General features: G+C 42.0%; 1 protein-coding gene across 1 annotated transcript in view; it reads left to right on the top strand.

The window, feature by feature from the left end:
• LOC115138263 (ALK tyrosine kinase receptor-like) overlaps positions 1–13,813 on the top strand; it is a 683,992-nt gene that overhangs the window by 601,867 nt on the left and 68,312 nt on the right. Inside the window, exon 12 of the mRNA XM_029674939.2 lies at positions 10,451–10,616. Coding sequence (XP_029530799.2) covers positions 10,451–10,616 — 166 coding nt within the window. The remainder of the gene's footprint in view (positions 1–10,450; positions 10,617–13,813) is intronic.

Genomic DNA, 13,813 nt, shown 5'->3' with positions numbered 1-13,813 from the left:
ACACCTCCGCCTTTGCGGGATGCACGGGGGATATGGTCACTAGTGTAGCCAGGAGGTGAGGCCTCATTTAAAACAGTAAATTCATCAGGCTTAAGCCATGTTTCAGTCAGGCCAATCACATCAAGATTATGATCAGTGATTAGTTCATTGACTATAATTGCCTTTGAAGTAAGGGATCTAACATTAAGTAGCCCTATTTTGAGATGTGAGGTATCATGATCTCTTTCAGTAATGACAGGAATGGAGGTGGTCTTTATCCTAGTGAGATTGCTAAGGCGAACGCCGCCATGTTTAGTTTTGCCCAACCTAGGTCGAGGCACAGACACGGTCTCAATGGTGATAGCTGAGCTGACTACACTGACTGTGCTAGTGGCAGACTCCACTATGCTGGCAGGCTGGCTAACAGCCTGCTGCCTGGCCTGCACCCTATTTCATTGTGGAGCTAGAGGAGTTAGAGCCCTGTCTATGTTGGTAGATAAGATGAGAGCACCCCTCCAGCTAGGATGGAGTCCGTCACTCCTCAGCAGGTCAGGCTTGTTCCTGTTTGTGGGTGAGTCCCAGATCTTTTGGGAGGGGCAGAAAACAGTTTTCAACCAGCGATTGAGTTGTGAGACTCTGCTGTAGAGCTCATCACTCCCCCTAACTGGGAGGGGGCCAGAGACAATTACTCGATGCCGACACATCTTTCTAGCTGATATGCACGCAGAAGCTATGTTGCGCTTGGTGATCTCTGACTGTTTCATCCTAATATCGTTGGTGCCGACATGGATAACAATATCTCTATACTCTCCACACTCGCCAGTTTTAGCTTTAGCCAGCACCATCTTCAGATTAGCCTTAACGTTGGTAGCCCTGCCCCCTGGTAAACAGTGTATGATCGCTGGATGATTCGTTTTAAGTCTAATACTGCGGGTAATGGAGTCGCCAATGACTAGAGTTTTCAATTTGTCAGAGCTAATGGTGGGAACCTTCGGCGTCTCAGATCCCGTAACGGGAGGAGTCTTCCTCTGACTCCGACCCGCTGCTTAATGGGGAAAACCGGTTGAAAGTTTCTGTCGGCTGAATGAGCGACACCGGTTGAGCGTTCCTACAGCATTTCCTTCCAGAAACCGTGAGAAAGTTGTCCGGCTGCGGGGACTGTGCCAGGGGATTTATACTACTATCTGTACTTACTGGTGACACAGACGCTGTTTCATCCTTTCCTACACTGAAATTACCCTTGCCTAACGATTGCGTCTGAAGCTGGGCTTGTAGCACAGCTATCCTCGCCGTAAGGCGAGTACAGCGACTGCAATTAGAAGGCATCCTGTTGGAGGTCCTGACGAATCGTGTCCAGATAAAGCGTCCGGAGTGAAAAAATAAATAAATATATGAACGGTAATTAACGGTAATTAACAACAACAAACAACAACAAAAAAACATGTGAGGGCAAAGGGGCAGGTGCTCAGGCACAGGTAGACCCCTATCTGTGCATGTGCCAGTTTGTCCCCGCAAGGACAGTAAAAACCAGTGTGTGTGTGAGAGAGAGAGAGAAAGAGAGAGGGTGTTCATATGTGTGTGAGAAGGTGTGCGTGTAGTGTGTGTAGGACTGACCATTTCTGTGGCATACATGTGTTTGACAACAGCTGATAATCAGAATGAACCAATGGTGGGAATAAACGCAACTGCGCATTAGATGATGCATTCTCAGTATGGATCAAATTGTATTTGTCACATGCGCCAAAAACAACAGGTGTAGTAGACCTTACAGTGAAATTGTCATGTGTGCTCCCTCTCCGGCCTCTAGGTCATCAGGCTGCTCATTATCCCGCACACCTGTGTCCATCTTCACACGCACCAGCGCCTCATGACACTCACCTGGACTCCATCACCTCCTTGATTACCTTCCCTATATATGTCACACCCTTTGGTTCCTTCCCCAGGCGTTATTATTTCTGTTCATGTTTCAAGTCGGTGCGTTGTTTGTGTTTCTTGTTTTGCTCATTTATTTATTAAATGTATTCACTCCCTGAACTTGCTTCCCAACTTTCAGCGTACATCGTTACAGAAATGCTTACTTACAAGCCTATAACCAACAATGCCATTTTAAGAAAATTAAGTGTTAAGTAAAAATAGATAGGGAAAAAATAAGTAACAAAAAATTAAAGAGCAGTAGTAAAATGACAGTAACGAGGCTATATACAGGGGGTAACGGTACAGAGTCAATGTGTGGGGGCACTGGTTAGTCAAGGTTATTGAGGTAATATGCACATGTAGTATGTTGCGACTAGTGTTTGTTTACTGCACTCATTTTACTTAAGAGTACGTTCTAAATTGTATGTAGAGCGATTAGTACACAGTATGCAGTTAAAGTGGGTACACTGGGGGCTTCACAGCTTCTTTATCTGGTTTGGTGGCAAGAAGACCAGCTTAAGAACCCATTTACTTTCACTGGATGGTTTAGAGTCCTTGTGTCACGCTCGTCGAAATGATGAGACCAAGGCGCAGCGTGAATAGAGTTCCACATATTTTTAATCAACTTAAACTCACCAAAGCAAAACAACCAAAAGAAACATGAAGCTACTAGTGTGCACACAGGCACCTAACTGTAGACAAGATCCCACACCAGAAAGTTGGAAAAAGGGCTGCCTAAATATGATCCCCAATCAGAGACAACGATAAACAGCTGTCTCTGATTGGGAACCATATCAGGCCAACATAGAAATACAAAACTCGCTAGACCTACAACTACCCTAGACATACAAAACCATAGACATACAACACTAGAGTACCCACCTTGTCTCACCCTGACCTAACCAAAATATATAGAAAACAGAGATATCTAAGGTCAGGGCGTGACACCTTGCCCCTCTAACCTCAGATTCATGTCTGTTTTTGGGGCTGGTGTTGACAGGTGGGGGAGATATCTAAATGACAATTTAGATACCAAGTCTGGGATTTATTCCAACGCAGATCTGGATACAACAAGAGACTTTTAAAAGCAATTGCACAGATGTTTGTGGAGATTGCGCTCACTGTAAACGCAGCAAATATTGACTCAAGCATAAATCTCCTTTACTGTAAATGTCACTCGCAGTACTGGTCGTTTATCTGTGTTTTTTTTTATCACAAAAAAAAGTATCTTGTCAGCAATGATGTCACTGGGTCCACAAGAGGGCATGTCCGCTTGACTAGGGGCAATTATAAACTGTTTTTGTCTTTTACTCTGTTGCTCAGAGACCACTTGAACTATGCCAGTAATTTTTTAAACATACATCTGTCTCCTAATCATTCATATCATGTAAAGGTCTGTACATAAGACGGTCGGATCACAATATTTGATTTTAATCCGAAAAGTCTTAACTTCATGTTAGGAATTATCATATTATCATTGATTTTGCAAGAAATATAATTATGTCTATGTAAGTGGAACCGGTGCTGTACTGCACCACTGTAACTCTGCATTGTGTGTGGTTGATTGAGAGTATAGACGTGGACTTTGGAGATCAGGTAGTTTTAATCAAGCAGAATTCACTCTCTGCATCCTGCATCTGCATCCAAAAGAAAATAAAACATTTGGTGAGCACATATGTTCTGAGAATCGTTGCCTCTTTCACTCATAGTGCATCAAAATTATTTTTGAATACAAAAATTAGTACAGCTTCTCCTTATTATGCATCAACACATAACATATATTTTAAATAGATAAAACCACATACCTGCATCCAAAAGAAAATAAAACATTTGTAGAGCACTGGGATCATTCAAGGAGCTGGCCATCGTTCACACATACAATAGCCTGCTAACACCTTAGCTAGCTATTAACCACATGTTGAATTCAGAATGTTGATATCATCCTAAAAAGTACAATTACATCTTAACAATACCATCCACAATACCATCCACTTATGAGTGTACAAGTACAACATTATTCATGAACAACACACGGTGTGTATGACTTTGTGCTTAAAAAAATCTAACTTTTCTAAAGATGACAGAAAAAGCGGGCCTACCTCTCATAGTGCATCAAAATGATTTGAGCACGCAGGGCAAAACGTAAGTACACACTCCCCTACTCCCAGGACGCAGGAATGCATGATAACAAATCAACATGACATATTAATATATGAACCTGGTGAAATTCACACAGTACTTTAACACCGGTTACATAAGTAACCTATATTTACAGTAACACCCCTGTTTGCGCATGGCCATTCGGTTCCTCTCAAAACATGTGAATAGTCTGATTGTGCCCAAATAATACCTGTTAACAACTTCCTTAGCACTCTACATGACACCAAGGCTATTTAAAATTAGTTTTTGTGTAATTCATGTAAAAATTCTAAAATCATAAAGTTATTTTCATAATTCGTCTGCTTGGCTCAGGTAAATTTTAAAATGTTACAATTGCCCCCAACCCAGAAGCCATGACAAAATCTCATGTGCTTCGCATGAGATAACAATGAAATTCAATCATGTCAATGTTTAGCCAAAATATATTGACGAAAAATATCCTATCCTAGTTTGAATTCTTGTACATTAATGCTCATGACAGTATAAGAAAAAGTACAGCAGTGGAAAAAAACTACTTTCACCCCTAAAAAAACAAACATTTGTCCATAAAACATGCAAATAGTGAGATACTTGGCTGAAACTTTTCAAGCAGGGAGAGAACCCAAATGTTACCCGATTCAGGAAACTGGGCATATGTCGCAAGTCATGACTTTACAGGAGAGCCTTTTGAACGTTTTTGGTAGAAATGCCTTCTCGAACATGTGAACTTTCATGTGCCTTAATATCAAACTTGTATGTCATCTGTAATTCTGAATAGAATTGTTAAATTCCAAGCCTAGTTGGTTTAGCCACAGAAAAAGGCAGCAACCTTCCCGCTAGCTATGATTGGCTGAGTTAATGAGTGGGCTGGACATGCCGAGAGATGAGTTTGGTGCAGTGTAGCATCTTGTCTATAAAATGAGCTGTTCATAATGCATAGATAGTCCTTTCTACTGCAGTTTTTTTGAAAGATATAACGTTATCCATGAAGAACTGCAAATATGTTGCTACTGCTCTCAATAACATTGGGGCCCTGAGTTTATCAGGCGCTATCGACAAAGGTCAGTGGGAAAAAGCTGTGATGGACTACTTTTTTGGACGACAAACGCTGACTCTCTCACTCTGAAAAGAAAACATTTTGAAATCAGTGGAACACAAAGGGCCAAACAAGCTGTGCAAACTAAACGGAAACACAGGATGTCTGAATAATGGGGTTGCAGTCTGCCATGAAGCTTTCATCCATGTATACAGGTAAGAATCTAGCTACAGATTCAGATATCATACTTTTCTAATTTTGTCAGAAAGTTTTTTTCATTGCAAGCTAAAGCTTACTGTTAGCTAGCCAGCTATTAGCAATGGCTGGCTTGCTAACGAACATTAAACCTAAGGTTATTTGGTTAACTTTAGCTTGCTATGACAATCGGTTTGTATTGCTAGTAACGTTACTCTATGGATTTGAATTATAGTTCATTTTTTAGCTAGCTACTCTGATCCAAAAGTCGTACACTCATCAACAAGAGAGCTAGCACAAGCAAGCAAAGCCAGCAGCGCAGTCAAATGCATGCGCCATTTCTTCACCAAATACGGAGATTGGAAAACACGTTTGGACCTGAATTGTGATAACTGCAGTGGCCAAAACAAGAACAAGTTTGTGCTCTGGTATTGTGTCTGGTGAACCATTCACAAGCTCCACCACAATTTGGACATTCACATCACAGGCCACTCCAAGTTTGCCCCTGACTGATGCTTTGGCCTCATCAAGCAGCGCTTCAGAATGACCAGAGTGAACATTTTGTCGAAGATTTCTGGTGTTGTGACGGACAGCACTGTGACAGGGGTAAACATCCCACAGCTGGTTGGACTGGAGGATGGTACAGTGCTAGTGGAAAGCTATGGCTGACAGCAACACCTGACTCTGTACCTCAGGCCTGCTGCCACAGATCAAGCAGCACCAGCACTTCAGGTAAAAAATAATTTTCATTGTATGAGGTTATTCTTATCTAAACTTGGGAGGTGAATTGATGTTGTGCAAGGTTGTAATGTCTTCTGATTTTTTTATTCCCTGTTTTACAGCTTCAATGCTCTGGAGCCTGGTGTTGTCGTCACCAAGGAGCGTTCTGACTGTCGTCACCAGGTTTTAGCTGCTGCACTACGCTGACGTCCTTCCTCCCATAGATGGTCTCCCTGTAAAAGCACCACCTGGACTGGACACAGCTAGACAAACTATCTTTATGACAAGAACAGGGAGTTTTGCGACAAAGAGGCTATGGACATCACATGCCCTGCACCAGAGCCAAGCTCTCCGAATATAGATTCCCTTGTTCATGCGTGGTTTGGACGGAGCAGTCATAGGCACTATCTGCAGTGCCTCTATTCACGACTCTCTCCTATCACACGTTGCTACTATAATTGTAATAATTGATGTCAACAACTACAGACCAGTATCCCTTCTTTCTTTTCTCTCCAAAACTCTCGAACGTGCCGTCCTTGGCCAGCTCTCCCGCTATCTCTCTCAGAATGACCTTCTTGATCCAAATCAGTCAGGTTTCAAGACTAGTCATTCAACTGAGACTGCTCTTCTCTGTATCACGGAGGCCCTCCGCACTGCTAAAGCTAACTCTCTCTCCTCTGCTCTCATCCTTCTAGACCTATCGGCTGCCTTCGATACTGTGAACCATCAGATCCTCCTCTCCACCCTCTCCGAGTTGGGCATCTCCGGCGCGGCCCACGCTTGGATTGCGTCCTACCTGACAGGTCGCTCCTACCAGGTGGCGTGGCGAGAATCTGTCTCCTCACCACGCGCTCTCACCACTGGCGTCCCCAGGGCTCTGTTCTAGGCCCTCTCCTATTCTCGCTATACACCAAGTCACTTGGCTCTGTCATAACCTCACATGGTCTCTCCTATCATTGCTATGCAGACGACACACAATTAATCTTCTCCTTTCCCCTTCTGATGACCAGGTGGCGAATCGCATCTCTGCATGTCTGGCAGACATATCAGTGTGGATGACGGATCACCACCTCAAGCTGAACCTCGGCAAGACGGAGCTGCTCTTCCTCCCGGGAAGGACTGCCCGTTCCATGATCTCGCCATCACGGTTGACAACTCCATTGTGTCCTCCTCCCAGAGCGCTAAGAACCTTGGCGTGATCCTGGACAACACCCTGTCGTTCTCAACTAACATCAAGGCGGTGGCCCGTTCTTGTAGGTTCATGCTCTACAACATCCGCAGAGTACGACCCTGCCTCACACAGGAAGCAGCGCAGGTCCTAATCCAGGCACTTGTCATCTCCCGTCTGGATTACTGCAACTCGCTGTTGGCTGGGCTCCCTGCCTGTGCCATTAAACCCCTACAACTCATCCAGAACGCCGCAGCCCATCTGGTGTTCAACCTTCCCAAGTTCTCTCACGTCACCCCGCTCCTCCGCTCTCTCCAATGGCTTCCAGTTGAAGCTCGCATCCGCTACAAGACCATGGTGCTTGCCTACGGAGCTGTGAGGGGAACGGCACCTCAGTACCTCCAGGCTCTGATCAGGCCCTACACCCAAACAAGGGCACTGCGTTCATCCACCTCTGGCCTGCTCGCCTCCCTACCACTGAGGAAGTACAGTTCCCGCGCAGCCCAGTCAAAACTGTTCGCTGCTCTGGCCCCCCAATGGTGGAACAAACTCCCTCATGACGCCAGGACAGCGGAGTCAATCACCACCTTCCGGAGACACCTGAAACCCCACCTCTTTCAGGAATACCTAGAATAGGATAAAGTAATCCTTCTCACCCCCCCCCACTCCCCCCCTTAAAAGATTTAGATGCACTATTGTAAAGTGGCTGTTCCACTGGATGTCTTAAGGTGAACGCACCAATTTGTAAGTCGCTCTGGATAAGAGCGTCTGCTAAATGACTTAAATGTAAATGTAAATAATTATTTTTTTATCCTACTGTTCAGCCACTTTACCCCTGATTGTATGCATATAACTACCTTGTCTATCACTGATATCGTTATTGATATCGTCCTTGTCTATTTTATTTAAATTGACACAATCTATTTTTGATGTTGCTACTATGCAAGTAACCATTTGGCTGTACTGTTTACACCTTCTGTAAAGACCATCCACTTAGCAAGACTTAGCAAAATATTGATATATAAAATTAATATTGATGTGTGGTCATAACATGATTTTGTGACATACCACAACAATATCATGTGACCGTATCAAGTGTCCACCCCATAAATATATGGCGCATCACTCAGATTTCAACTCAGGTTGCATGGCCTTAACTTATGTATGGAATACTATGTGATAAGTGTGTGTGTAACAGTATAAACTATGCTAATGTACTGGTGTGAAGGCATTTGGGCAGTGGTGTAAAGTACTTAAGTAAAAATACTTTAAAGTTCTACTTAAGTAGTTTTTTGTGGTATCTGTACATTACTTTACTATTTATATTTTTGGCAACTTTTACTTCACTCCATTCATAAAGAAAATAATGTACCTTTTACTCCATACATTTTCCTTGACACCCAAAAGTATTCGTTACGTTTTGACAGGAATTGTGCAGTCTGGTTTAATATAAGGAATTTGAAATGATTTATACTTTTACTCAAGTATAACAATTTAGTACTTTTTCCACCATTTGGATGTGGCTAGGGATTAAATAATTTATTCCACATGACCCATCAATTTAGACAAGTGTGTCTGGTTAAGCGTCATCTAATATTTATCAAATATTTTTTATCCGGAAACCTTTTGTTTACCTGGATTTTTCCATATTGTAGGCTACTACCACTTTTAGTCTTAATCTTTACTACACTACTCACTGTTTAGCACAAGTGAATCCTTAAAAAGATGCGTGGGCCTTGCTTAAGAGGGAGTGAACAATGCTGAATGCGTGTAGACAAAGGAGAGCTCTCCAGTAGGTACCAAACATTCAAAGGCCCTTTTCTGAAAAGTGAGTTTACAAGTGTATCAACTTTCAAAGTATAAATACTTTTCCATTGTTCCTCAAAAATGCTGTATATGCTATTCCATTCTGTAGCTCTGAGTCTCTACTTTTATCCAATGTAAAAAAAACTATTTCAAATTTTGCTACATATGACCCAATCCAGGTGGTGAGTCACAAATTGGAATGTACTGAGAGTTTCATTACTCTGGGTGAGTAAAATTCAATCTGGAGTGCCAGAGCCCTCGCAGTGTGCACTCTGGGCATTTGTAAATTCTGAGGGAGCATTCACAAGCGCTTACATACATTAAGGGAACATTTCGGCATTTGCTGTATGGTTAGTGAGAAAGTCCACATTTGTAAATTCTGAGGGAGCATTCAGAGCGCTTACTGGAAGTTCTGGCGTAGGGTTGATTTGGAGTAGGGTTAGGGTTGAGGAGTAGGGTTGATCTGAGTTTTCTGACCTCAAAACGGCACAAATTCCAGACAAAAATGAGAGAACACAGCACTGTGACCATTTTACTCGCCCTAGCAGAGCTGGTTAGGCTGTTTTCATGTGTTTGTGACTGTAACTGTGCTGATGGTAACAATTAAATTACACTGCCTTGCAAAAGTATTCATCCTCTTTGCATTTTTACTATTTTGTTGCATTACAACCTGTAATTTAAATACATTTTTATTTGGATTTCATGTAATGGACATATACAAAATAGTCCAAATTGGTGAAGTGAAATGAATAAAATAACTTGTTTCAAAATTTTTTTTTTTTTAACTATTTGAAAAGTGGTGCGTGCATATCTATTCACCCCCTTTGCTATGAAGCCCCTAAATAAGATCTGGTGCAACCAACTACCTCCAGAAGTCACATAATTAGTTAAATAAAGTCCACCTGTGTGCAATCTAAGTGTCACATGATCTATCACATGATCTCAGTATATATACACCTGTTCTGAAAGGCCCCAGAGTCTGCAACACCACTAAGCAAGGGGCACGACCAAGCAAATGGCACCATGAAGACCAAGGTGCTCTCCAAACAGGTCAGGGACAAAGTTGTGGAGAAGTACAGATCAGGTTTGGGTTATATAAAAATATACGAAACTTTGAACATCCAATGGAGCACTGTGAATGTATAGTGAATGTATAGTTTGGAAGTTTTCTTTGGACAGTGACAATAGCATTGGAATTTCTTACTGCAGTGAAACATGATGAAGATGCTTATTTCATTAATTCCATGAATAATCAGGACTCAGACAAGCAGGATGCATAATTATTTCTGCCTTTTCAGTGTGTTGGGGTTTGATGATGTGATAGTATAGAGCATTGGAGTTGCTTGTTGAAGTGAAATAAAACATAAATGTGATGAGTTTCAACAGTGTGTATGTGTGCGCGAGTGTGAGAGTGCGTGTGTGTGCATAATGTATTCATGTGTGTGTGTGTCCATACGCAAATGTTGATGTATGTGTAACAATGTGTTTTACAGCAACAAAATGGGCCTTTCACACTTGTGGGGCAGTTGGTTCAGAGGGGCCCACCCCAACCCAGTGTACCAGCTCCTATCGGAACAGCAATGTCAATGTTAATGTGGCAACCAGAAGCCCATTCAAAGGCATCCAAATCTGGAGGGTACCAGAGACTGGCATCTACAGGTAAGACAACCGCTGACATTCTTAATAATAATACATTGTGTAAATATACAGTATGGTTCAAAAGTTTGGGGTCAGACAGAAATATCCTTGTTTCTGAAAGAAAGGCCATTTTTTCTGTCCATTATAATAACATGAAATGGATCAGAAATACAGCGTAGACATTGTAAATGACTATTGTAGCTGGAAACGGATGATGTTTTATGGAATATCTACATAGGCTTACAGAGTCCCATTATCAGCAATCATCACTCCTGTGTTCGAATGCCACGTTCTGTTAGCTAATCCAAGTTTATCTTTTTAAAAGGCTAATTGATCATTAGAAAACCCTTTTGCAATTATGTTAGCACAGCTGAAAACTGATTAAAGAACCAATAAAACTGTCCATCTTTAGACTAGTTGAGTATCTGGAGCATCAGCATTTCTGGGATCAACTACAGGCTCAAAATGGCCAGAAACAAATAATTTTCTTCTGAAACTCATCAGTCTATTCTTGTTCTGAGAAATAAAGGCTATTCCATGCGAGACATTTCCAAGAAACTGAACATCTCGTTCAATGCTGTGTGGTACTCACGTCACAGAACAGCACAAACTGGCTCTAACCAGAATTGAAAGAGGAGTGGGAGGACCCGGTGAACAACTGAGCAAGAAGGCAAGTACATTAGAGTGTCTAGCTTGAGAAACAGATGCCTCACAAATCCTCAACTGGCAGCATCATTAAATAGTACACGCAAAACATCAGTCTCAACGTCAACAGTGAAGAGGCGACTCCGGGGTGCTGGCCTTCTAATCAGTTGTGTTGTAACAAGGTAGGGGTGGTATACAGAAGATAGCCCTATTTGGAAAAAGCCAAAGTCCCAATTATGGCAAGAAGAGCTCAAATAAGCAAAGAGAATTGACAGTCCATTATTACTTGAAGACATGAAGGTCAGTCAATCCGGAAAATTTCAAGAACTTTGAAAGTTTCTTCAAGTGCAGACGAAAAACCATCAAACGCTATTATGAAACTCACTCTCATGAGGACAGACACAGGAAAGGAAGAATCAGAGTTACCTCTGCTGCAGAGGATAAGTTACCAGCCTCAGAAATTGCAGCCCAAATAAATGATTCACAGAGTTCAAGTAACAGACACATCTTAACAGCAACTGTTCAGAGGAGACTGTGAGAATCAGGCCTTCATGTTCAAATTGTTGCAAAGAAACCACTTCCAAAAGGACACCAATAAGAAGAAGAAGAGACTTGCTTGGGCCAAGAAACACAAGCAATGGACATTAGACCGGTGGAAATCTGTCCTTTGGTCTGATGAGTCCAAATTGTTTCTTTGTGAGACACAGAGTAGTGGAGCAGATGATCTCCGCATGTGTGGTTCCCACCGTGAAGCACGGAGGAGGAGATGTGATGGTGTGGAGGTGCTTTGCTGGTGATACTGTCTGTGATTTATTTTGAATTCAATGCACATGTACCAGCATGGCTAGCACCGAATTATGCCGTGATATGCCATCCCATTTGGTTTGCACTTAGTGGGACTAATATTTGTTTTTCTAATGCACAATGACCCAACACACGTCCAGGATGTGAAGGGCTCTTTGACCAAGAAGGAGAGTGATGGAGTGCTGCATCAGATAACCTGGCCTCTACAATCATCCAACCTCAACCCAATTGGGATGGTTTGGGATGAGTTGGACCGCAGAGTGAAGGAAAAGCAGACAGCAGGTGCTCAGCATATGTGGGAACTGTTCAAGACTGTTGGAAAAGCATTCCAGGTGAAGCTGTTTTTGAGAATGCCAAGAATGTGCAAAGGGTAGCTACTTTCAAGATCACTTTCTTTGAACACTTTTATGGTTACTACATGATTCCATATATGTTATTTCATAGTTTTGATGTCTTCACTATTATTCTACAATGTAGAAAATAGTCTAAATAAAAATAAAAACTTAAATGATTAGGTGTGTCTAAACTTTGACTGATAATGTATGTAATGGGGTGACAGGTAGCCTAGCGGTTAGAGCGTTGGACTTGTAACCGAAAGGTTGCAAGATCTAATCCACGAGCTGACAACTTAAACATCTGTCGTTCTGCCCCTGATCAAGGCCGTCATTGAAATTAGTCGTGGCCAAAATTTTGAGAATGACACAAATATTAATTTCCACAAAGTTTGCTGCTTCACTGTCTTTAGATATTTTTGTCAGATGTTACTATGGAATACTGAAGTATAATTACAAGCATTTCATAAGTGTCAAAGAGTCAATATTTGCAGTGTTGACCCTTCTTTTTCAAGACCTCTGCAATCCGCCCTGGCATGCTGTCAATGAACTTTTGGGCCACGTCCTGACTGATGGCAGCCCATTATTGCTTGCAGTTTGTCAGAATTTGTGGGTTTTTGTTTGTCCACCCGCCTAATGAGGATTGACCACAAGTTCTCAATGGGATTAAGGTCTGGGGAGTTTCCTGGCCACGGACGCAAAATATCGAAGTTTTGATCCCCGAGCCACTTTTGCCTTATGGCAACAGTCTTTAGAAATTGGTTGATGTTTTTCATTTGAGAAATGAAGAAGTAGGGCAGTTCAGAACGGGGGTCGAGTGAAAGCACGCTCCACTTTGTTTCATCAAGTATTGAACACAGTTTATCCCGTCTTAAATTTGATCGATTATTTACGTTAAAAAACACCTAAAGTTGTATTAGGAAAGTTGTTTGAAATGTTTGGAACAAGTTTACAGGTAACTTACTAGATATTTTGTAGTCATGTTGCGGGAGTTGGAACCAGTGTTTTTCTGGATCAAACACGCCAAATAAATGGACATTTTGGATATATAACGATGGAATTTATCGAACAAAAGGACCATTTGTGATGTTTATGGGACATTTTGGAGTGCCAATAAAAGATCTTCAAAGGTAAGGCATGAATTGTATTGTTATTTCTGAGTTTTGTGTCGCGCCCGGCGGGTTGAAATATGTATGTCATGTGTTTGTTTGGCGCCCTGCCATTTCACCGGATGTTGTCAAATCGATCCCGTTACCAGGATTTGATCCATAAAATTTACGAGAGAATCACTGACATGATGTCAGCTGGTCCTTTTGTGGCAGGGCTGAAATGCAGTGGAAATGTTTTTGGGGAATTCAGTTCATTTGCGTGGCAAAGAGGGACTTTGCAATGAATTGCAATTCATCAAGATCACTCTTCATAACATTCTGGAGTATT

This window comes from Oncorhynchus nerka, linkage group LG12, assembly GCF_034236695.1.
Source record: "Oncorhynchus nerka isolate Pitt River linkage group LG12, Oner_Uvic_2.0, whole genome shotgun sequence".
In the NCBI taxonomy this organism is placed as follows: Eukaryota; Metazoa; Chordata; class Actinopteri; order Salmoniformes; family Salmonidae; genus Oncorhynchus; species Oncorhynchus nerka.
Note: the sequence above shows the minus strand (reverse complement) of the source record. Positions and strands in the feature narration are given on the sequence as shown.